Below are 25,169 nucleotides of genomic sequence, written 5' to 3'. Positions count from 1 at the left end.
GGGGTGCTGGTCTGGGGGCTCCCGGGAAGCGGGTGCCGAGGTCCCCATGAGACATCCAGCGCCGTGGGCTTCTTGGGACTCATCTTGGAGAAACAGCAGGGACGGGAGCTCGCTGACCCACAGAGGGAGGGCCTGGGCCGGGCTGTCCGTCCCAGACCTTCCACATGACTCTGCCAGGACAGCCTCAGAGTGGGAAGGACAGGGCAGAGTTTCAACACCCGCCTTTCTGTTCTTCCTAGGTCACTTACTGAACTGTGCACGAAGGAGCGACATGCTGAGGGCAGACACCGGGCCCAGGGATGCCACATGCTGAGGGCAGACACCGGGCCCAGGGATGCCCCGATAGTGCCGGGGGCCGCAGACCCCATGCAGCAGCTCCTCCTCCCCAAGAACCTTCTCGGCAAAGCCCCCTGCGTCAGACATGAGAGACAGCCACAGCCTGTGGCCCCAGAGGACCAGGGGTCAGGAGGAGTCCCGGTCCTGCCACGCCAGCCCTGCCCTTGGCCCGCCACCTGTGAGGCCAGATCAAGCTGCACCTGGTCACAACCACCCTCAATCCTGGGCAGCAGTGACAAGTTTTAAAGGCCGACTTCAAAACCTCTGACCGGGCTTGTCGCCCTTGTAAAAGCCCAGCAGAGGAAAGAGGCCGCAGCTCTGAGGTCAGGGTTCCAATGAGGGCACAAGGAGGGGGACTCGGCAGAACCGGGTGAAATTCTGGTGGCCGAACCCAGGAAGGCTCTCATGCGCTCCTCCTCACTGAGGAAGGCCCCACAGAGGTCACCCCTCCACCTGTCAGGACGGCCTCCCTGGGCCTCAAAGGGCACCGGAAAGGCAGGCACAGGAAGGCAGCTCCCGGGGGGACACAGCACCTGCGACAAGGCTTCCCTCAGCTCTGATAAAAGCCACAGGAGGTGTACCAATTGTGGTTATTCACTCTAAAGTGAGAATGAAGATTGAGCTGACCTCTCCCAGGCTTTCTGCAGCGGGCAGAGTAATGGTGCCCCAAAGTTGTCCGCGTCCGAACCCCAGGACCTGTGACTGCTGCCTCGCGTGGCGGGAGGCACTGTGCAGATGTGGCTAAGGCTCTGAGGAAGGAGAGACCACGGGGTCCCTGCAGGAGGGGCCGAGGAAGACCCGACTGAGGAAGACGCTGTGTGGCCGGGTCTCAGGGTGGAGGAAGGACCCCAGCCTTGAATGCAGGAGCCTCCAGGAGCTGGAAGGGCCGGCACACAGCTCCGCCCTGAGCCTCCCGGGGGAGCTCAGCCTTCACGTCCTTTCGGACTCCTGCATTCTGGCTGAGAAGAGGGCGCTTGTGTTGTGTGAAGACACTGCGTTTGCGGTGATTTGTTCCAGCAGCCAAGGAGGGGAATACAGGACCCCCGGCCACATGAAGGCAGGGCAGATGGACACGGTGATTTAGCCCTAGCTGAAAAGGTTATAAAACTCCGACCTGTTTCCTCCAAATCCGGTCAGGCCATCACTGCTAAGGCTCGTGACACTTAGGAAACGACACGGAATGATCGGGAGAAGGCACCGCTGTTCACGAAGGAGCCAGAGAGAGGGTGACAAACGCCACACGTGCATCCCTGGGCCGGGCGACGCGTCCTCACAGGAACCCCCACGGCTCTCACGGCTGCCCCCATTTTAAAGACAAGGAAACCGAGGTCTGGAAGGAGACAGAAGCATCTACAGAACTGCACAGCTAGAACATGGCACAGCTTGGACGGGAACCAGGAGTCTCTGACTCAGGCCTGTGCTCTTTGCTTCAGGGCCCTCCAGAAATCACACACAGGCTCCTGCCATTCTGAACATCCGTGTTTCCTCCTGGATCTGGGCCCCTCTGAGCACCGGCCTCCTCGGGCCCAGGAAGGCTGGGGCTGCAGGCCCAGCGGTCTGGCTCCACAACCCATCCCTGGAGAGGTCCTGGCTCCAAGAGGATCTGTTGTGTCTCCAAAATCCAGGGCTCCTTAACAACTGTGGCTTCAGCGAGAGGGACACCATGCCGGGTGCTCCATCCCGCAACGCACACGGCCGAGGGGCCGGGTCAGCTGTGGCGCTAGGCCTTCCCGGAGCTGGCCCCTCCAACCGCCGGCAGGACCACGTGTCACTTTCTCATAGAACGGTTCCCACTGTTGCCGCTAACAAACATTTCAATGCTCTTCAGTTTGTGGGAAAATAGAAAACGTTTGCTTTGGTTAAAAATAGAGGAAACTGGCAGCTTATTACCAAGGCCGGTAAGGGACAAGAAGCCAACAGTTACGTGACTCTCACTCTGCACTGAGCGCTGTGCTAAGCAGTTTGAGTGAGTTGATTCGAAAAACCTTTGGGACATTCTTCTCTGCAGTCCCGGAGACGGTCAGTGCAGGTGGTGACCCGGGAGCACCGTGGCCCTGATCCAGGGCCACGTGTGAGGTGTGAGGGTTGCTCTGTCCAGGGAGAGACGGCTCTGTGGAGCCATGGGATGTCCCTGGATGGGGTCTGAGAGGTGGGAGGCTCGGCTGTCTTCTCTCCACTGGACACGTGGGAGAACAGACGGGCAGGCAAGGTCTGCTGGTGCAGGGCCCCCGACTCCCACCCTCTCCAGGTGGATGGGGAGTGGGGTGTGCCCCAGGGTTTCTCCAAGAAGCACTGCAGAGGAGGCAGCTCAGGGCGTCACCTCCCCTAAAGCAAAGAGCCGCTGTCCTTCCTTGTTCCCGCTGCTACCCAGCCAGTCCGGCCGCCGAGCAGGGAAAGGGGCGTCCGGTCTGATGGGGGAGCCAGATGCCTTCCCCGGGTCAGCGCGTTCCACAAAGCAGGGACAGCCCAACGAGGCTGATGGAACGGATGTCGGGTCCGTGGCAGAGACCGACAGCAAAGCCTGAGGCAGAACCCTGGGTGGCGGCGGCTGCTGGGGCTGGAGGGTGGAGTCCTTGGGTGTCCTGTTCAGCACCGAGGAACACCCCAGGCCCCTGGGCACAGATGGGAAACTGAGGCCCAAAGAGGGGTGGGCCAAACACCAACCTCTCACGCATTATGTAAAACCACCGTCTTCCAAACCCTGCCAGACAGGCAGAAAAAGACCCGGTACCTGAGAGGCCGTGGGAGCCGGGAAGGCTGCACACACCGCCAGGTGCCCACCCAGCCAGACGCACGCGCACCTCACAGGTGCTCCTCTGGGCCTCAGGCCTCCTGCTCACCCACCTGGACACAGGCAGGCAGCCTCCTGACCACGCTTGGGCTTTACCAAGAGCACCATTTCCAGCCCAGGCCACACGGTGCGGCTGCTGGATGACCTCAGCTGGGACCCTCCTCCTACAGGGCCCTCGGTGCCGGGACCCTCCTCCCACGGGGCCCTCGATGCCGGGACCCTCCTCCCATGGGGCCCTCGATGCCCGGACCCTTCTCCCACGGGGCCTCACTGATGCTGGGACCCTCCTCCCATGGGCCCTCGGTGCCGGGACCCTCCTCCCACGGGGCCCCACTGATGCCGGGACCCTCCCCCCATGGGGCCCCACTGATGCCGGGACCCTCCTCCCACGGGCCCTTGGTGCTCGGACCCTCCTCCCACGGGGCCCCACTGATGCCGGGACCCTCCTCCCACGGGGCCTCATTGATGCCGGGACCCTCCTCCCATGGGGCCCTGCCGATGCGTGTCATCCACCACTACCCATGTGTCAGTCGCCATCCCCAGCCCCGACCACCCCGGGCTCCCGGCACACACTGCTGCTGCTCCCGCTCTGCCCTCCAGGAGTCTTGGCTGCCCTGGAACAGACCCCCCAGTGCACCCACTCCTGTCTCCCGTCTGCGTGACGGTTGGGGTCAGCACCGTCCTGCTGCTCGGATGGGAGGGTCCTGCTGGGGCTGCTGCTCCTGCCTCTGCACTGGCTGCCCTGGCCGGGACCACCCTGGTCTGTGTCCTCCAGCATCATCTCCCTCGCCGGCTTTTCTTTCATCACTCACTGCAGCCTCAACTTCCTGGGCTCAAGCGAACCCCCCACCTCAGCCTCCCGAGCAGCTGGGGCTACAGGACCCACCAGGGTGCAGCAGTGGGTCCACACGGAAGCCAGGTGGATGTGCTGCTTTTCCCTGTATTCACCAGTGGGTTTTCTTCAGTATATTACTGAGAGCAGTAAACACACAGGACTTTCCACGTGCCAGGCTCTGTCCTCAGAGCTTCCTACGTCGCGACTCATCGGATACCAAGCTTTACGGGGCAGGTGTTTTTCTACCCATTCTACAGATGGGAACACTGAGTTGGGGAGACACCAGGGACCTGTCTGAGGTCGCCGGCCAGGGTGAGGCATGCGGACCAGACGGCCCGGCCACCCTCCGTCCACCCACAGCCCCACGTGAGCCTCGTGAAGGGCTCCTGGTGTTCCGAACGCTGGGACACAGAGGCCACAAGGCTCCAACGTAGTAAATAACCACAGACAGGGGCACTTGAAGCCACGGGGATCTGTTCTCCCCTGTCCTGGGGACCAGAAATCCAAGGCTGAGGTGTGGGCGGGGCCAAGCTCCCTGTGGAGACTGCAGGGCGGATCCTTCCTGCCTCTCCCAGCTCAGGGGCTCCAGGAGCTCCTGGGCTGTGACCACATCCCTGCAACCGCTTCCCTTGGTCTCCTCCTCTGCGTTTAATCTCCCTCCACCTCCTTCTTCTAAGCACAGGGGAATGCATTTCGGGCCCAGGGAAAGTGCTCATCTTGAAGTCTTTAATTTAATCACATCTCCAAAGACTCCTTTTCAAAGAAGGTGACGTTTACAGGTTCCACGGCTAGGGCCTGAGATGCTCGGGGCATCTCAGAGTCATAGAAGCCACAAGCCGGTCCTTCCCCACCCCCCGCCCCATCTTTCTATCCCATTTCTCTTGTATTCCCTTCCCCAGGGCCAAACTCAGGGAGTCCAAAAACTAGATAAGACAGACACTTTCTATTCCTCCAAACACACAATAGATCCCTGACTTACTAAATGAAGGCACGGAGGCAAAAATTAGCCTTTCTATCCTGGGTAATCTTCTCATCACTCACACAGCAGAAAACCACCACCTGTCATGAACGAGATATATTAAGCTGTTTAATGCCAGGCTTTCAGCCGGCAGAGCTCTGGAAGGCAAGGGGTTCTCCCTGGCAGTGACTCCAGCCTGACCTTTGGGTCCCCGAGTCCGCGGTCCACACTTCCTGCCCATTTCAGTGTCACTTGTTCCAGCCCCGTGGGGGAGCCGTTTGGCAAAACACAGCCGTCTTATTTAAAACCCCTGGCACCTGCTCATCCCCCATCTGTCATTCTCACGATGCGCCACCGCTGTGGTCTGGACTGTTTGCGTGAGGACGGCGAGTTCTCCAGCAACAGGGCCGCAGGCAGGAGGGGCACGGCTGGGCCCGGCTGTGACCTGGACCAGCTGCAGCCGAGGGCATCCCCGCTCAACACAGGGGTTCTTTTTTGGCTGCCGTGTACGAGTCAGGAGAACTGGGAATGGGAAGGGCACAGGGCCCAGGAAGGACTGGAGGGCGGCGATGTGCACAATTATTTACACACCAGCCAGAACACATTGCAGGAAACTTCCCAGAAAACGCATTCCTTACAGCAAAGGGGGCTGCCTCCTGTGCATGTGGAAGCGAACTAACTCCCCACGCGTCGGAGCCCAGACAGTCCTCCTGTTTCACACGAACCTGGAGGTGCTGAAGGTTGTGCCAAGACCTCGTCCGGATGTGAAGGGCCCCTCCTGGGTGGGACATTTCCCGGCTTCTGGTCCTAGAGTGGCCTCCGTGAGGCTGACAGGGAGGCATCTCGGAGGTGGGGGTGGTGGGTGCATGGGTGGGGCACGGTGTGGCCTGACCCTGGGTCCTGGCTGTGATCCCCATCCATGAACGAGATACTTGGTGGGCGGGCTTGGAAGTGGCTCCCAGTGCTGAGTTCCAGGAGAAGGAACCCCCAGCGTGGCACCCTCGAACCGCCCTGCAGTTGTTCCAGGTCAGGACCACAGTCACGTTGAGGAGGCTGCCCAGGACCCCGCTCATGCCGTCAGCGGGAGCTGAGAGTCGTGGCGGCTGTTCAGTGAGGTCACCCTTGGTGGAGGACGTGGGATGGACCCACAGGTGCCGCGGAGGCTGGAGGCTGTGCCGAGATGCTAAGGACCTCAGCTCCGAGCACCCATCGTCCAAACCTGAGCTTCTTGTTGGGACACGTCCTTCCCCGGCTCACACCGGCTCGGGGGAAATGCCGCCCTCAGTGGAGAGCTGGAGGTGAAGGCAGCGGGTGTCTCCCCTTCCATCCTCCACGGCCCCCATGGCAGTGTCAGCCTCTCACAGGGGAGGGACAGGGACATGGACCTGGCTTGTTGAACCCACACTGAGCCGTGACACCAGCCCCCTGGGTGGCCAGTCTCTGGGGGTCTCCTCAACCCAGCAGAGGGGCTTGAGGGCCTGAGTCCTCACAGTCTGAGACAGCCACACCGACGAGAGCCCCTACGATCTAAGGACTAGAGATTTCCGAGCCTTTCCAACGAACCCGCCTTCTTCAGAACCCACGGGGGCAGGCAGCACCGAGCCAAGACCCTGCCCAGGGCAGGGGTTGCCGACTGACCTATCTTTCATTTTCTCAGAATCTCTCTGATTGGCCACGGACCTCATCACAGCCGTGCCAGGGGGATGGGTGTTCCTCCTGGTGCTTCGTTAAGGCCTGTGCACCTGGCCGTGCCTGGCGTCCCCCACCAGCTCTGACGGGTCAGTGTGGCACGGCGAGGGCTCCCGAACCATTCCGGTGAACCCCAGGACCCTCCTAACTGGCCCCACGTACCCCTCCCCGGTCTGCAGGAAACCTCTGTACCAGCTCTTCAACATGAGACACAGAAGAGGGAGAAAATCATTTCTCTGGCTGGAAAATCATCTCAGAAGAGGCTCTTCAACCTCTTAAGCGGTCAACTTAATGAAAACCCGTTTCAAAATCATTCAATGATTTGTAACTGTGAAGAAACTCTAAAGTCATTCCCACTTAAAAATAATCGTGATGGTTTAGACTTTATTTCAAAAGCAAACAGGGAAGAAGAATTGCTTGAAAGTTTCAGCCCTACTATATTTTTAAATACGCTGCTGTCGGCTCATCCAGTATTCATGGACAGGACTCAGGGGAGCTGGATTAGAGTGGAAAGGAACGCGGACTCTCCGGGAGCCCTGAAAACACAGGTGCACACGTGTTTCTTACAGAAGCCCCTGTGATTCTTCCTTTCATTTCAAAGTAATAAAAGGGTAAGTTGCTACTAACTACTCAACCAGGATTAAATATTTAGCACCAAGGTTACTGTTATAATCTTGTTTTTCCTCCATGGAGCCCTCGATGTTTAAAAAAACATCAGTTAAAAAAAATAAACTAAATCCATAGTTAGGGGTTTGTGTTTGAGCCTGTTCTCTGCATGTTTAAGGAGATCTTAAATCTGCAGTTTCCTTTTGGGGCATTAAAAGCAACCAGCCCCGATCAAACTGCTTTTGAACGAAATCCCCTGGCTTCCATTTTCGTCCCCAGTACAGGGAAAATGAAGGCCGTATTTTCTTTCCCATCCTTTTCATCTTCCCTCCCTTTCTCGACAATTAGAACGACAGCCCACACGCTCGCGGCACCCCCGGCGACTGTCATAACTGGAGAAAATACAAAAAGACCCTCGATATTGCCGTTCAGGGGAATGTTTTTGGGGAAAAAAATGACTTTCTTTGATTTTCAACAAAGGGGATCAGCTTTTCCAGGAGCCCCACGGAAACACGCGCCCTCAGTCGGCCAGAGTCGGACGGCCTGGGGAGGTTGAGAAGGTCTAATCGGAACAGCCGAGGGGAGGGAGCCAGTGCGGGCTTGGACGGCTGGAGGGACAGGCCTCAGTTTCCCCATCTGTCAAGTGGGTGCAGGGCCTAGAACCGCACCTTCTGAGGGTTTTGCTGTTTTTACCATTTATTTATTTCCCCATCCGATTCTCTGAAATGGTTACCTGATTGTTAATAATTTCCTTTTACTTATTAAGCAAAGAAATGTCCAGTTGCCAGGCGAGGGCAGAATACAGCCACCTTCTGTGGCCAGCCTCAGGTGATGTAACTTTGGCCACCAGTAAATCACCGGGGAGTCTGGACAAGCCAGAGTGACCTCAGCAGCCAGAGGCTCCAGCCCTGGCGGACTTGGGCCTGTGGTGGGCACTGGGGTGGAGCGGCCGCCTGTGCCTGTCCCCACAGACCTGCGAGAGGGTGGAGTCACCACCTGGTGTCAGGGCCATGACCGGGGGGCACACAGGGTCACCTGAGAGGCCCAGCTGGGCGGCCCTGTGGCTGCGGGACAGCGACTCCCTCCTCCCTGAGCCTTGGGCCCTTGTCCTTGGCTGGTCAGTGCTGGAGCTCTTGTGAGGGTGCCGAGGCCTTGTAGCACGCCCGTCTGAGTCAGCCCATGCAGGAGACACGCCGTTCACGTTGGTTTTGTTTTCAAACTTTCCACTCCCCGCACTGTGACCCTTCAGGGCCCCTCCTAGTCGGCCTTCTCCTGGGACTCAGAGAGCTCAACCCGTCACGAGGCAGAGGAAGGGAATGCATGCTCTATGGTGGGACAACGGCCACGTGGACACCAAGAGGGCGGCCTGCAGTGGGCGCAGGCTGAACCCAGCGGGTTTGGGAGGTTAAGCTCCTTCTCCAAAGGCCTCCATCGCACTCCAGGCCACAGACCCTGGCAAGTCAGGGTGAGCCCCGGCGTCTGCCCCCAAGATCATCCCTGCTTCTCCTCCCATCTGGTCTCACGGAGCTCAGTGAAACCCAGGGTGTTCCATGCAATGACAAGGCTCAGGCGGACAGCCGCCGTGCGACCCCGTGAGGGTGCCGTTCTGTGAATTGAGAAGGCTCAGGCGGACAGCCGCCGTGCCACCCCGTGAGGGTGCCATTCTGTGAATTGAGAAGGCTCAGGCAGACAGCCGCCGTGCGACCCCGTGATGGTCCCCGCGGGCCAGGAGCCCGGGGCAGACACAGGATGATCCTGGGGTGGAGGGCTGGGCAGGCTCAGGGGTCCCAGGTGCCCCTCAGGGGCGGCCCCCATTCAGCCTCCTTATCCTTCCATGCTTCTGAGATGCCTGGGGGGGAGGGGCACCAAAGTCTCTCAAAAGCTCATTTCAGGATTGTTCTTCAAATGAAGAAAGTTTATTTTTCTTCTGATTATAAAAATAAGCCATGAAATGGGAAGCAACGCGAAAGTCCTCTACCTGGGGCTGGCAAGGCCACTGCCGGGATCACCTGTGGCGTCCACAGAAGGGCCTCTCCCTGCGACAGGGGCTGAGGGTGACCCCTCTGCAGGTACCAGGTGCCGTCCCCACGGGGCTCGGGGCAGCGGCTGGGACGCCCCCCACATAGACAAGCCGGCTGCAGACGTCACTTGCAGGGACGCGTCCACCCCCACGACACCTGCCCCACGCGCCCGCCTGTCCCCTTCTCCTCCTGCATCACCTGCAGCTGCTGCCTCTGCCGGGCCCATGGCCGCGAGGACAGCCCTGGAGGGCGAGACAGGCTCCTCGGCCTCTACCCCGCAGGCTCTGTGCTCATTCGCTTGCTCAGAACCACACACTGAGCACCTGCCGTGTGGCTTGTGCTGGGGACACAATGTCGAGCTAAGTGAAGACTCAGCACCCACCCCCCGTGGAGCCTGTCGCTCCGTGGACGATCCGACAACACAAATCCCCAAGTCCCCGTCCCTGTGAGGCTGGGACGAGTTTACATACCCACACTTCAGGCTTCAGACGAAAGGGAGCCTGCCCCAGGGCCTCTCCCTGAGAACTGGGGACCAGCCCTGGTCCTAACTGCCCTTCATAGGAACACATACGGGTTCATCCATACACATGTGCACACTCCCCCACATCCACATAAGCCTACACGCGCATGGGTGTGCAAACTATGCACACACACACGTGTGCACACACGCCCTCACGTACACACGCACAGGCACACACATGTACACATGCCTACACATGCACCCACAAAAGCACATGCATGCACACACATGCAAACCCTTACACACGTGTGTACACATGTACACATGCCACACATGCACACCCAAACGTGCACCCACACAAGCACAGGCATGCACACACACACCCTTACACATATGCACATGTGTGTACACAGGCCCACACATGCACCCACAAAAGCACATGCATGCATACACATACATACCCTTACACACTCATACACACGTGTGTACACATGCCCACACATGCACGTCCAAACACGGACCCGCACAAGCACACATGTACACATACGTACACTCACCCACCACACAAATATATGAGCACATTTGCAGTGCTACACGTGCACACAAACATGTACATACATGTGCACTTCCACCCCACAGGAACGCACCCCCATGCTCACACACATTCGTGCCCACTAGCCCTGAACAGGCACACACGCACGCACAGGCATGCCCACCTGCACACCCACCCACCACACGAGCGTTGCACACTCAAACACACGCTTTCTGAGAAACAAAATACAACAGCACAGCTGCCCTGGACCTCCTGACACCCCTGTGTGGCCCCAGCCCTGCCCTGTCTCCTGACTTGTGCAGCTCCGGCCCTGCGCAGGCCCCTCCCTCCCGAGTGCCCGGATGCTAAGAAGGGCTCATGCAGCTCCCTGCCCTGCTAGAGACGAGGCTCCGCCCCGTGCCCCAGGCCCACCCTCCGGGCTCTCACTTCCCAGGCATGGGAGGCCTCCTGTCCTCGCTCCCAGGGCGTGAGAGTTGGGTGCCCAGGGAAAATGCAGCCGACGGCCCAGGCCTCCTGCGCTCCAGCACCACATGACCTGCACACCACGTGGAGCTCCCTGTGCGCAGGTGTCCCGCCCTCCCTCGGGCCTCTCCCCGCTGCACACGCGGCCAGCGCAGGCCCTTGCAGGAATGTTCCGCTCCAGACCTCCCCATGCCGCCGACCTTGCTGTTCAGGTCTCAGCTCCAACGCGGCCTCCTAGGACTTCCCCAGGCGGTGCCTACACAGAGGCCATGCTTAACTTAATCTGTGGGAGAGACCCCAGAAGGTCAGTGGAACGATGCCCCCCTCGCCAAGCCTGTCTCTGCCACACTCCTTCGTTTCAGTCCCTCCACGCGTCACCCCTCTCTGAAACGTTCCTGCGTATCTGTTCACATGTGCGTTGCCCATGCCCCTAGGCATTTAGGCTCCACTCGAGGTGGGGTCCTGCATGAGCAGCATCTCCCAGCCACAGCAGGTGCCCAGTGGTGGCCCAGCGGCCCTGCTGGGCAGGGCAGGGGTGAGAGGAGAAGGGACTTGGCCTCTGCTCGAGGGCCTAACTGCCGGAGATTTGTGAGGGACAGCCTCTCAGGCAGGACCCAGGAGGCCACTGGCACGCCAGGAGCCAGCAGCTCTGAGCACAGGGACCCCCTGGGCACAGCAGTGAGGACGGCATGTGGGGGTCCCAGCAGCTTCCGACGAAGTCGATCAATACTCCTGCAAGGGACCCTGGCTTAGCTTCCTGCAGGGAGCCAGCAGGGGCTCCTGAGCGCCAGGCAGTTCTGCCTGGCCAGACCCAGGGTGAGGAGCAGGCTTGGAGGCCGGCCCACACCGAGTGTGGACACAAAGGGGTCCTTGTCCAGGTCTGGTCAGGTCCAGGCCTCTGCTGGGTCCACACCCACGCAGCCCATTGGGCAATCTGTTTGCCTTTGGAGCCGGCGAGGCCACAGGGGAGAGAAACATGAATTTTTAACACCAGAACAGAAAATCCTTCGAAATTGCAGACCGATCCCTCACTGGTCCTCAAGACCATTTTGTTTCCCCAAGCCTTAGTTTGGGGGGGGCGTGTGCCTGGAAGGTTTCCCAAGCTGGGTGTCCCTGGAGAACTCCTGTCCAACCCGCAGACACCCGAGGGCCTCCCGTCCACCCGACAGACACCCGAGGGCCTCCCGTCCACCCGACAGACACCCGAGGGCCTCCCGTCCACCCCGCAGACACCCGAGGGCCTCCCGTCCACCCCGCGGACACCCGAGGGCCTCCCGTCCACCCCGCGGACACTGAAGGGTCTCCTGTCCACCCGACAGACACCGAGGGCCTCCTGTCCACTCGACAGACACCTGAGGGCCTCCCGTCCACCTGACAGACATCTGAGGGCCTCCCGTCCACCCCGCAGACACTCAAAAGTCTTCCCCAGAGTTTGCTCAGGAGCAGAGACCCCCTTCCATTCTTCCTACCGCCTTGCACAGCCCTCAGCAAAGGGTCCTGATGTCTGCAGGGGTTGCAGACCCATCAGCCTGAGCTCTCACTCCCAGGGCTGCGTCTGCCCAACCCTGAGGGCCCAGCCCAGTGAGCACAGAGCAGGCACCATCCCCAGGTTCTCCTGACAATCAGGGGACCATCCCCTGGCAAGGTTGGTCTCCAGGCATCCCCCCCACCCCAAGGGCTCATTCACACTCCCCAGTTTCACCCTCAGGGTCTCGGCTTCGATTTCTCTGGGGCCCTCGTGGGCCACCAAGGGGGTCCATGCCGGCGGGTCTCGGCCATGCTCCGTCAGCGCCCACCAATGCTCTCCAGGTTGGCATCTGGTCCAGCACGGCAAAGCCCACAGATAATGGCGAGGCTCCTGTCAGTCCCCCACCTCCGTTTCCCAAGTCCATGGCCAGCTTTGTCCCCTGCCAGGAGGATTTATTCTTTGCGGCTCTGGCAGGCTGTGCAATTTCTCAGGGTTCTCCACTGCCCTGGATGCACTCGGAGCAGGAGGCCTTGTGGAAATACAGACCTCTTTGTCCCGCTGCATCTCCAGACCCCACTGGAGCCCAGGGAGGAGAGACACCAGCTGCCCAGGGGCGCCCCAGGGTCTCCGGCTATTCACAGGCGCTGTCCTGCATCTCTGCCAGAGGTAGTGGTGTTAGGGGATCTGGGCCACGCCAGGCTGGACTCTGCACAGGCTCTGACCTCTGATCTGTGCCATCTATGTCCACTCCGGTCCTTCTGATGGGGACTGGCCGGTGTGGAGCAGGGCCTGACGCTTGCCACCTTGTGCTCCACACCCAGCTCCTTGGACAGCCCTGCAGCAGCCAAGGGTTCCTGCGCTGCCTGTCCTCAGCCCTTCCACACCTAGGCTGGACACCCACACGTCACCAAGGGTGGGGCAGGGAGGGCCAGCAAAGGCTGCTGCGTGGTACCTGGCACTTCACCCCCTCTCCCCTGCGCACCTGGTGCTCGGCCCCCTCTCCCCTGTGGCACCCGGCGCTTGGCCCCCTCTCCCCTGCGGTGCCCGGCGCTCGGCCCCCTCTCCCCTGCAGCACCCAGCGCTCAGTTCTCTCCCCTGCGGCACCCGGCGCTCGGCCCCCTCTCCCTGCGGCACCCCGGCGCTCGGCCCCCTCTCCCCTGCGGTGCCCGGCGCTTGACCCCCTCTCCCCTGCGGCTGCCACCTCCCCCTCCATGGAGCCCGGGGTCTGAGGCTGGCTGGCCAGAAGTGTCTATCTTGAATTCCGGGGATCCCCTCAGCTCCAGGCCGGCCAGCGGCCCTCTTTTGGGAATGGGAAACTCATGCCCTGGGACCCCTGAGGGGACTGAGGCGCTGCAGGGCCCCTGGCAGGAACCACCCGTGTCTCCCTCGGGCCCCCAGTGGACTACATCAGCCCAAGCCCTGCCCGCAGGAGCTCCCAGCTCAGAGGCAGCCCCACTGCCCACCCCGCGTCAGGCACAGGCGAGGCCCCGCCTTGGTAGTCCAAGCTCCCGCAGACTCTAGGAGAGGAGCCAGCGTGAGCCCAGCTCCCCTGCCCTCCCCGTCCTCACCCCGGCCCTGGAGGCATGGACCCTGCCTGGGCGGGATTCACCCCAGAGTCTCTGCAGGACACCCTGGGCTGACTGCCGGACAGTCCTCTTGGCCAGATCTGCTTTTCCTGTGGGTCCCAAGGCCTTCGGCCAAAGCCTCAGGAGGGTCTGCACAGCCATGGCCCAGGCACCTCCTGCTGCTTCAGGTACCGGATTCGAAACCAAGCCCACACTCTCAGAGGGAACCTGCCTCCCTCAGACACCGCTGACAGTCCCGGCTGGCTGTTGCTCTCCTGGACTGGTCATTGCTGTCCTGGGCTGGCCGATGCTGTCCTGGGCTGGCCAATGCTGTCCTGGGCTAGCTGTTGCTGTCCTGGGCTGGCCAATGCTGTCCTGGGCTGGCCGTTGCTGTCCTGGGCTAGCTGTTGCTGTCCTGGGCTGGCCGATGCTGTCCTGGGCTGGGCGTCCTTCACTTTTTATCCATGCACTCAGCAAGTGTGGACTATGCACATCCACGGTGGGGTTCATACAGTGACCCCAGCCCCTCCCCCCATTCTCCACCTGTTCACCTGCCCAGCCCTGGACAACGAAGTCACACATTCCCCTCAAACCTCGCCCCAGGTGGAGCCTGGCTTCCTGCGTCACAGAGAAAGGATAAGAACCGAGGAGACGCAACCATGCCTCCAAACGCCACGACCACCCATGGTGCCCAGAGGCGGGGTGCCTTGTCCTCTGCAGCCTCTGTGCGGTGGGGAGCACTGGGGAACCCTCACTGTATGTCCCGTCTGAGCCGCTAAGAGGTTCTGAGTGAGTCCCGTCCATGCCACTGGGTTTGGGCTGGACTGGAGTGATCTGCCTGTCCTGGGCCCGTGTCAGCTCCCGTCACCTCTCCCACCTCAGTTTCCCAATCTATACCAATCAATAAGCGTTGGCTGAGTGAGCCGTGGGATGGAGGAGTGACCAGCCCTGTCCCTCGGCTGGGCCACGCGGTGGACACGGGTCACGTCCAGAGAGCCAGGAGGGGTCAGAGCGCGGCGGTGAAGCCGCACAACGACGCCCCCACACTCATCACTCAGACCCTGCCCTGCCCTCCCTCTGACCAGGCTTGGAGCTTGGCGTCCCAGCCTCTCTTCGGCTCCGGGTTGGCCACGAGCTTACCAGGACGCTGAGCAGCTCATGCACTTGCGTCAGAGGGGCCGCGCCTGGGAGTCAGTGCGGGTGAACTGAGGTGGCAGCACGTGGCCCGGCGCTGGACGGAGGCCCCACAGGGCACACGGAAGGAGCCCTCCAGGACGGGAGCGCCGGAAAGGGGCCCCAGCCGCCGGGAAGTGCCGAGCCCAGGCCTGCAGGGTGAGGAGCTGCTAGAAAGGCCCTAGCCACGTGGTAGACTCCGTGCTTCACTGAGAAAAGCAGCCAGTGTGGTTTTGTGGCTGGGCTTGAGCTACCCAGTGAACGCTGTGGCCTGCCTGGCAGCTCGTGTGACCCCATTTCACAGATGAGGAGACTGAGGCCAGGGAAGTTCGAGAGCCAGCCCACAGGTGGCAGGCCTGAGCGTCCAACCCCTACCCCACCGCTCCTGGCCTCACACGTCCTCCCAACGAAGCATCCCGGGGCCGACGGGGACGGGCAGCCCTCGGCCCGCTGTACAGGACCCCAGGTGGCTTATCGAACAGGAACGTCGACAGAACGTCAATTAAAGAGCAGCTGCCTCCTCTCGCCCAGCCAATGAGGACCGAGGACCGTCAGCCAGGCCCCTCTTCCTCTGAGGGTGGCCACTGCGGCCATCCCCAGCCACGTGCTCATCGAACCTCTCAGTCCCCTCCTCATACAAACGGAGAGTGGAAGGAATCCGCACACGCTTTGCAGGGACGCATGGGCCCCGGGTCATCGTTCTGCTGTCTTTCTTATTAAAATTGCATCTGTGCTGCCCTCCCTGGACGTGGCCACGTGGGACTGTGGAGAACCCCGAGGGCACCTCTGCCAGGCCCTGAGGCACAGCTGCGAGAGGGAGGCCCCGGGAGCAGCTTCAGGGGAAGCCGGCACCTCTACAGGGCTGCCCTGTGCCAGGCTGCTGTCTGCCACCCAATCTACAGTCAGGACCTGGACACACTTAACCTCAAGCCGAACCCAAGGCCACCATCTCAGCAGCGTCTCCCAGGACGGCCCCGAAACTCCCCCAGGTCCAGGTGCACATTACCCCCTTGATACACAAAAAGCCAGATGCAGCTCTGCCCTAAAGGGGGGCACTGGGAGGGGCTGGAGCTCACCCACAGCCAGTCTGTGACCACCATGTCCCAACCTAGAGGAGGCGACAGGAGCCAGGGACGACGACCCCAGGAGGGGCCTGGGCAATTCTCTGACCCCAGTAACACCCGCACTGGACACAGGCCACGCAGAATGCCCCACGCAGGTGCAAGGCTGAGGCCAAGGCTGTGTCCGCCTCCCCCACAGGCCTCGGGTGGTCGGCAGCCCCAGGACAGCTGGGAAAGGCTTGTCCAAGCCGCACCTGCTCACCCCAGGGGGCTGCTGGTGGCCATCCTCCCCTGGGTCCCTTCGCTCGGTAAAAGAGTCATCTGGCTTTGGCCCTGGTGCTGTGCCTGGGTCACAGGAAGCCAGTCAGACAGGACACGGGGCCTCTTCACACCAGCACGATGCTGCGTGGGATGGGGCCGTTCAGAGTGGGTCCCCTCCTGCCTTTAATTCTTCTTCACTGCTCACGCTCTGCTGCCCGGAGACAGGCCCTGGCGGGCCATGTGTTGTCAGAGCCCGGAAGGAGGGCTGAAGTTTCAGTCCGCAAGCCTTTCTGCAACTGCTTCTGTTCCTATATCTTGGTTGGGAGGAATTCCTGGGCCTGGGGACAGCTGTTTGCAGACAGTTTCTCTGGGAGATGTAGACACACACACACTCACACACACGCATACGTGTTTCTGTTCTTTGCAAAAGGAAAGAAAAGCAGACTGTAACAGAGAAGGGCTGCAAGCCCTGAGATCCACCACGGAGCATCAGGCCCCGACGCTGAGCCCCGGCACGGACAGCAGGACTGGGACATGAAGGGAAAGGGATGCCGTGGGCAGGAACCTCGCCCCCGACACCGTAAACCCAGCCTGGCAAACACGAGACACATCTGAATGGCTAAGCCCCATCACCAGGCGGCGACGGCCAGAAATTCCCCGGCTGGAAAGAGCAGGGAAGGCAGAAGCCTCCGGAGAAAAGGCTCCCGGGCCAGCATCAAGGACCAGGGCTCCCAGCTGGCCTTTCCTCAGCGAGATGTCACCCCACAGGCTGGGAATGTACAGTCAGGACCTGGACTCAACGCCCGGGCCCACCACCGGCGCACTGTGTTCAAACTTCCTGGGCCTCAGTTTCCTCCTCTGTGAATGGGACTTGAAAATAAAACCACACCTCCACCTGAATGCCCCTAAACGTCAATGACAAAGGGGTGCTGGTGAGCTCTGTCCCCTGCCCACAGCCACCCAGCTACCCAAAGCTCCTCGACTGCCCACCACCACCCAATTATCCAGTCCCCAAACTGCTCAGAGCCACCCAACTGCCCGCAGCCCCCCAACCGCCACGGTCCCCAACCACCCACAGTCACCCGGCCACCTACAGCCCCCCAACCGCCACGGTCCCCANCCCTCAACCGCCACGGCCCCCAACCATCCACAGTCACCCAGCTACCTACAGCCCCTCAACTGCCATGGCCCCCAACCATCCACAGGCACCCAGCTACCTACAGACACTCAACCGCTCACAGCCATCCAATGACCCACAGCCACCCAGCCACCAATAGCCCCCAAATGCTCACAGCCACATAACTACCCAGTCACTCATGCTCCTCCTACTCATCTCCATCCTCTCCACACCACCACGGGCCCTGGTCCCCACCCAGCCCCATCCTCTCTACACCACCACGGGCCCTGCTCCCCCACCAGCCCCATCCTCTCCACACCACCATGGGTCCTGCTCCCCACCCAGCCCATCCTCTCCACACCACCACGGGCCCTGGTCCCCTCCCAGCCCATCCTCTCCACACCACCACAGGCCCTGGTCCCCCCACCCAGCCCATCCTCTCCACACCACCGTGGGCCCTGCTCCCCACCCAGCTGGAGCCTCTGAACTATACGGCACGGTGCTCACTCGCTCACTCTGCCTCTTTTGTACATTTCTCCTTTCCCTCAGTACAGGGCTCCCACTGTTAACCATGCCCTGTCCTCCTGGGCCACGCTGGGAGGCTGGACACACGGACACATGTAGCTGCCTATCTCCCCCAGAGCCTAGGAGCGCATAGTGATGAGGAGTGTTTAGGCAGCACCTGTGGCTGGGGCCTCCCCACCTCAAGGTCAGACCCCCTGCAGGCATCGAGTCTGAGTCATGTCTGTGTTCCCAGGGCTTGGCGGGAGGCCAGGCCCAGGCACTCCGTGTTTGCGGGATGACGAAATAAGTATTTCCACCTGGAGGCGGTCACAGCCAGCGTCATGGGCAGCCACCACACGCCTGGAAGGTTCTTTCCGGGACGCAAGATGGAATTTGCAGCCAACAGCCGGCTTGGTGTGTCCACCGGCCTCAAACCCATGCTCAGTCCCCCGCTTCTCCAAGCTGGAAAGTCAGTGCCCGGTCTCCTAGGCCAGGTCAAAAGGGTTCAGCCCTGCAAGCGTCTGAGACCTCTTCTTCCAACGCCCTTGTTGACAGACAGGTACGCCGAGTCCCAGAAGGGGAGGGCACTCAGCCAGGTCAGACAGCAACAGTGGCTACACCAGGCCCATCGCTCTGTGGCGACATGGCATTTCCTAAAGCTGCACCTGTCCCGCTGACTGTGCCAGGTCCAGGTGTCACCTCCTACACCCCTCCTTACCTAACATACCTGTTTTCAACATTCAAACATCATTACACCAAAAGCACCAGCAACAACAAAAGTAGCTACATTGGACATCCTAAAATTAAGCTTGTCCTTCAAAGGATACTGTGTATGTGGTAAGAGTCTTGTATTCAGAGCATATAAAGATGTCTTTTTCTTTTCTTTTCTGTTTTTTTTGAGACTGCATTTCACTCTTGTTGCCCAGGCCAGAGTGCAATGGCGTGATCTTGGCTCATGGCAACCTCCACCTCCCCAGTTCAAGCGATTCTCCTGCCTCAGCCTCCTGAGTAGCTGGGACTACAGGCGTGCACCACCACGCCCCGGCTAATTTTGTATTTTCAGTAGAGACGGGGTTTCACCTTGTGGGTCAGGCTGGTCTCGATCTCCCGACCTCAGATGATCTGCCTGCCTCGGCCTCCCAAAGTACTGGGATTCCAGGCGTGAGGCACTGTGCCCGGCCCAGATGTCTTAAAACTTAATAACAAAAAGACAACCTAACTGAACAAAATGGCAAAAGCTCTGAATAGACATTTCTTCAAAGAAGACACGTAAATGGCCCGTGCCCACATGGACAGACGCTCCAGTGTTAGTCACTGCGAAGCGTGAGTCAAAACCACCACGAACCACTTCTCCACCCCCGCCGGGACGGGTCATCAAAAAGACAGACAACAGCACACACTGACGAGAAAGTGGAGAAACTGGAACCCGGGAACGAGCTGGCAGGGTTACAAGACAGTGCAGCCGCTGCGGAAAACGGACAGCCAGTTCCCCAAACCGCTAAACACAGTTATCACGTGAGCTGGCAGCTGCTCCCAGGAATATATCCAAGAGAGCAGAAAACACCTGCCCTCGCAGAAACTCACACACAGCCGTCCAAAGCAACATTAGCTTCGAGTGTCAAAAAGCAGAAACAATGCCCGTCAACAGAGGAACAAATGAACAGCCACACCGTGGAATATTACTCAGCCATGAAAAACAGCGAGGCACCTACCCGTGCTGCAGCACCGATGGGCGATGGAACCACGTGTCACTCACAAAGGACTGCACGGCGACCGACCCCAGAGCCTTGGAAACGTGTTACTCACAAAACGCTACGCAGTGCATGACTCCAGAGCCCCCCATGTCAGTCACAAGGGAATACACACTGCAGGATTCGAGCCTTGGAAACGTGTCACTCACAAAGGAATACGCAATGCACGACTCCAGAGCCCCCCATGTCAGTCACAAGGGAATACACACTGCAGGATTCCAGAGCCTTGGAAACGTGTCACTCACAAAGGACTACGCAATGCACAACTCCAGAGCCCTCCATGTCAGTCACAAGGGAATACACACTGTAGGAGTCAAGCCTTGGAAACGTGTCACTCACAAAACACTACGCAGTGCACGACTCCAGAGCCCCCCATGTCAGTCACAAGGGAATACACACTGCAGGATTCCAGAGCCTTGGAAACGTGTCACTCACAAAGGACTACGCAATGCACAACTCCAGAGCCCTCCATGTCAGTCACAAGGGAATACACACTGTAGGAGTCAAGCCTTGGAAACGTGTCACTCACAAAACACTACGCAGTGCACGACTCCAGAGCCCCCCATGTCAGTCACAAGGGAATACACACTGCAGGATTCCAGAGCCTTGGAAATGTGTCACTCACAAAGGAATACGCAATGCGTGATTCCATTTGTATGAAAATCCAGAATAAGTAACTTACTAATATCAAGAAGCACAAAGGAGGCTAGTGTCTGACAGGGGCTGGAGGGGGACAAAGGGGCTGAGGAGCGATGACAGAAGGGCGAAGGATTTCTTTGTGCAGTCATGGAAAATGGGCTAAAATCGACTGTGGGGATGAATATGCACAATTCTGAGCTAAACGCCACTGAGCTGCAGACTTTAAGAACTGCCTGGCATGTGAATTATATCTCAGTAAAGCTGACTTTAGACAAAGAACTTAAATACCTTCATGTAACCCTAAAGTAAACGCACCCGGGAGCTCTTGGGCTAATGTGCCGGCCACGTGTGCTTTCCAGGGTCTATCAGAAATGGAGACCCTGAAACTTCCACTGGTTACCCCGCCCCACGTACACGGTGCAGCACCCAGGCCTGGCCCCCACCTCACCGGCCCCTCGTCTACACCCTCTCACCTTACGTCTAGCAGCTCAGAGGAGCAACACTGCGTCCATCTAACTAATTCAGACGTTGTACTGAGAACTCACCAAGCCATGATGAGTGCACAGAGCAAATTCCTTTATTAAAGAAAACTATTTTTTTTTTTTTTTGAGACGGAGTCTTGTTCTGTCCCCCAGGCTGGAGTCCAGGGGCGTGATCTTGGCTCACTGCAACCTCCACCTCCCGGGTTCAAGCGATTCTCCTGCTTCAGCCTCCTGAGTAGCTGGGATTACAGGCGCAAACCACCATGCCCAGCTACTTTTTATATTTTTAGTAGAGACAGGGTTTCACCATGTTGGCCAGGCTGCCCTGGAACTCCTGGACTCAAGTGATCCGCCTGCCTTGGCCTCTCAAAGTGCTGGGATTCCAGCTGCGAGCCGCTGTGCCCGGCCTTTAAAGAGACCTATTAATCATGGATCTTAATTCATTCATGCCGCGGTCATGAACCACAGCTGCTTTCGTATTTAAACTACAGCCTTTGGGGAAGAAAAACGTGCATCCCCCAGGCCCTGGGCACAGCCCCCATAGGTCATCAGGGGCACGACTGGCTGCAGGACCTCGATCAACGGCAGACCCAGGCCCTGGTCGGCAAAGCAGGTCAGGCACCAGCAACGCCCTGACCTGACCTGGGGGTGGTGGTGAGAGGACCGAGCTGGGAGGTTTGCAAAAGGTTCGCACACGCCCGCCTGAGGTGTGGGGTCCCTGCCTCCGCCCACCACGTGCCCTGTGGGAAGACCGAGTCCCGGACCAGCTTCTGGACGCCACAGTCTTGGACACATCCTGTCCCTTTCCGGGCCTCAGTTTCCCCAACTGCAGCTTCCCAGGCCTGTTTCCTGGTTATGCTCTAACCCGGCCCCCACCTCCCCGCTCAGCCCATGCGCCACACCGGCCTCCCCAGGTGACAGCACAGCCCTGCCCTGCCCATCGGTCAGTGGCCTTGGCCTTCAGGCAAGCTGGGATGGCAGGGCCCCGACAAACCGGCTGGGGGCTGAGAGTCCTGGGGAGGCGGCTCGGGAGCCTGGCACCACCTCTGCCCGCTGCAGGACCATGGGAGGTCTCCTGACCTCTACAGTCAGCCCACATGTGGCCACGCTGGGGACGTGGGTGCCCACCATGGTGGGGGGCTGGGGAGGTTTAGGGAGGCCTGAGGAGGAAGAGGTGGGGGAGGTGAGGTGGAAGGTTGGGGGCAGGCCAGGAGGTTGGAAGAGGCTGGGGCAGGTCTGGGAGAGGCTTCGGGAGGTTGCAGGGACTGTGGTAGGAGGTGGGGAGATGTCCAAGGGGAGGTTCGGGGGTGGCTGGGAGGTTGGAGGAGGCTGGGGGAGGTTGGGAGAGGGTTGGGGGAGGCTGGGAGGAGGCATGGGAAGGTCTGAGGGGAGGATGGGGGAGGTTGGGGGAGGCTGGGGGAGGTTGGGAGAGGGTAGGGGGAGGCTGGGAGGAGACACAGGAAGGTCTGAGGGGAGGCTGGGGGAGGTTGGGGGAGGCTGGGGGGAGGCTGGGAGGAGGCCCAGGGGAGGCTGACGGGGGAGGAGGAAGGGAGAAGGCGGGGGGGGGTGGAGGGTAGGTCGGGCACCCTGGGCTTAAGGGGACACTGGATCCTGGTCTCTACTTTCCTTCTCCAAACCCCAGTTCCCTCAGCTCTGGGAATGGCAGTAAACGCCACCTCCTACAACTCACACGTGAGGATGGACAAACATAAAGGCTTCTGTACATAAGCCCCAAGCACAGGCCGGGCCCACAGCCGCCGAGTGCCCGAGACGCTGGTTACTGCGGGGCCTGGCGCAGAGCAGTGGCCCCGCAAATGTCACTGTTTTGCTGCCAGCCACAGCTGGACTTTCCACCTCCTCAGAGATGAGAAATGGGGCCTCAGGGATTCACACAAACCATGAAATAGGGGCCGGGCAAGCCGGCGCCCAGGAACACTCTCTCCGTGGCCGGAGCACAGCACCCCGAGGTCCCGTAGCTCAGGGTGACGAGGCCACCCCTCCAGGGGACGCTCCTGAATGAACCTGGAAACATTTGCTAGGCTGGAAAACGCACCCACGGGTGGGAACCACGCCTGCGGCTCGAAGCCAGCTCAAGGGAGATGAAGACGCCGGACGCTGCCATTCGGTGGCTGTTCTGCTCCCGTTACTGCCAGGGGGAGGGTCCACCCAGCAGCAGCCGCCCAGGCTCTGTTGTCTCCTGCCCACCCGCCACTCCACACCACAGCACCCTGAAAGGAGGGGTCTTCAAACAGCTCCTTCACGTAACCCAGGAGATCTTCAGGTCTCCGGGCGATGCCGTCTCTCCCAGCTGAGCCTCCTCAACGGGGTCAGAGGCCATGAGAGGCCCGAGGAGGCTGTTTCACATCCATGCACAGAAACGGCGAAGGAAGCACCTGTGATCTCAGGCCCCACGCAGGGCTGGCCGTGAGACCCGTGGGGGCAGGGGGTCAGTTCCCACGTGTTCATCCCACCCCTGGCAGCAGCCCTTAGCTTCAGGCCCTGAGCTCTGATAGCCCCTGTGTAATTTTGGTGAACGGCTGCTCCTCGGCCCTGGGTGAGCGGGGATGCCCTTGGCCCCAGGCTCGGGCACGGGACTGTGACTCACCCACCGGCTCCAGGCAGCCCTGGGTCTGAGGCCAGTCTTGTGGGTCTTGGGGGAAGCCCGGAGCAGGGCCACTTCCCTCTGTCAAGTCCCTCCAGAACCTCTGTCCAGAGAAATGAGGGGCCCAGAAACCAAGCCCAACTGCAAACATCTGCCTCCAGCCACAACTTGCAAGCAGGCAGCTATATTTTGTTTGACCTGCAAAGCATATTACGAGCTTCTGAATTAGTTACTACTAAGATTAAACAATTAAAAAAATTCATATTTCTAGCTTCTCTGGAAAGTTAGAAATCAGGCCAGATGGCCAAGGTCTGGTGAACCGACAGGCCGCTGACCCCTTCCTGTGGGACGCACACCCCTCGGCCTGCCACAGGCTGCACCCAGCCCAGCAGCCTCCCTGGCATGACCTGCACGTCCCTCAGGGCATTTGTGCCTGAAACACAGTGAATCTCTCTTGCCAGTGCATAAATGGCCTCGTTTGGGACTAACAGAAGATCGCAGGACAACCTTGGCCCACTGGAGGTAGTAAGCCCGAGACCCACACCATAGCCACTTCACTGAACCTCCTGGGGTGGCCAGGTGTCCAAACACCCCTCGCCACGAGGTGTCACGTGCCACGGAGCACTGTGGTACTGGTTTTGGTGACATGGTTTCTATTTTATCCAGAACAGGGCGCACTGTTCACTGGACCACATCCAGCCCGTTTTGTTGCATAAATGAAGACTTATTAGAACTCGGCCTCCCCTGTCGCCACGGACTGCGTGTGGCTGCTCTGGGGCTGGGAACACCCTCTGAATACTGGGGAGAGACCATGCACCTGCAAAGCCTGAAACAGCTGCGTCCGGCCCTTTGTGGGAAAGGTATACGGGCTGCGGAGGCGTGCTGGGAGGGCGCGGACGTCACCCCGTTCAGAGAGGCATTCTTTGGTGTCCACATCCCAGGTTACTTGTTTAAAATACAAATGCTCATTCTCACAGGGTAAGAAACACCAGCAGTAGGTTTTCGGTCCTATAAAAAGGGATGAGGTGGGGAGGCCGTGGGAGAGGAGAGAAAATGAGGCCACCTCTGTTCCTCGTTTGCCACGATGGGGGAGAGTGGAGAGTGGTCACCCACCGTCTCCCCAAAACACCCTGGGAGAAGACACGGCCCCCCGGCAAAAGCCCGGTCCACAGGCCTCGGCACTTACTTCATGGGTTTGAACAGCGCCTGCCCGTAATTCTGGAAGGTCATGATGAGCTTCAGCTGCGTGCCCCCCGACTTCATGGCTGCAGGAAGGAGGGAGAGAAACAGGGTCACTCTCTGGCCGCACGCCCCTTCTTCTCCTGGGCGGACGAGGGCTGTTGGCTGCAATCCACACACACAGGCCAGCCAGGTCCTCTGGGCACGGTCCAGGCGTCCCATTCCGCCTGGGAAGTTTCAGTTTTCTACAGTGAAGCTCTCACCTGGCTGATGGATTCCCTGCCTGATATTCAGGGTTAAGCACTGGGGCAGATCTCTCCTTGCTGACTACAGACACAGGGCCTGACCCCAGAAGGGACGACCAGGTGTGCTTACCTGGACACACACATATACACACATGTACACACCCCCACACACAGCCATGTACATACCCACACACACCACACCCGTACACTACACACCACACACAGCTACACACCCACAGACACAGTGCTTGACCCCAGAAGGGATGGCCGGGTGTGCTTACCTGGACACACACATACACACACACACAGCCATGTACACACTCACACTCAGGTACACACACCACACCCACTCACTATACACCACACACCTACACACACACATGCACCCACAGACACAGGGCCTGACCCCAG

The 25,169-nt window shown here is 59.8% G+C and overlaps 1 protein-coding gene across 1 annotated transcript in view; it reads right to left on the bottom strand.

Moving 5' to 3' along the window:
* The window catches only part of FAM20C (FAM20C, golgi associated secretory pathway kinase), a 66,129-nt gene that overhangs the window by 24,551 nt on the left and 16,409 nt on the right, over positions 1-25,169 (bottom strand). Inside the window, exon 3 of the mRNA XM_025380595.1 lies at positions 24,521-24,599. Within this exon, the coding sequence (XP_025236380.1) occupies positions 24,521-24,599 (79 nt within the window). The remainder of the gene's footprint in view (positions 1-24,520; positions 24,600-25,169) is intronic.

The sequence above is a fragment of the Theropithecus gelada genome, chromosome 3, assembly GCF_003255815.1.
Source record: "Theropithecus gelada isolate Dixy chromosome 3, Tgel_1.0, whole genome shotgun sequence".
Classification (NCBI taxonomy): domain Eukaryota; kingdom Metazoa; phylum Chordata; class Mammalia; order Primates; family Cercopithecidae; genus Theropithecus; species Theropithecus gelada.
Note: the sequence above shows the minus strand (reverse complement) of the source record. Positions and strands in the feature narration are given on the sequence as shown.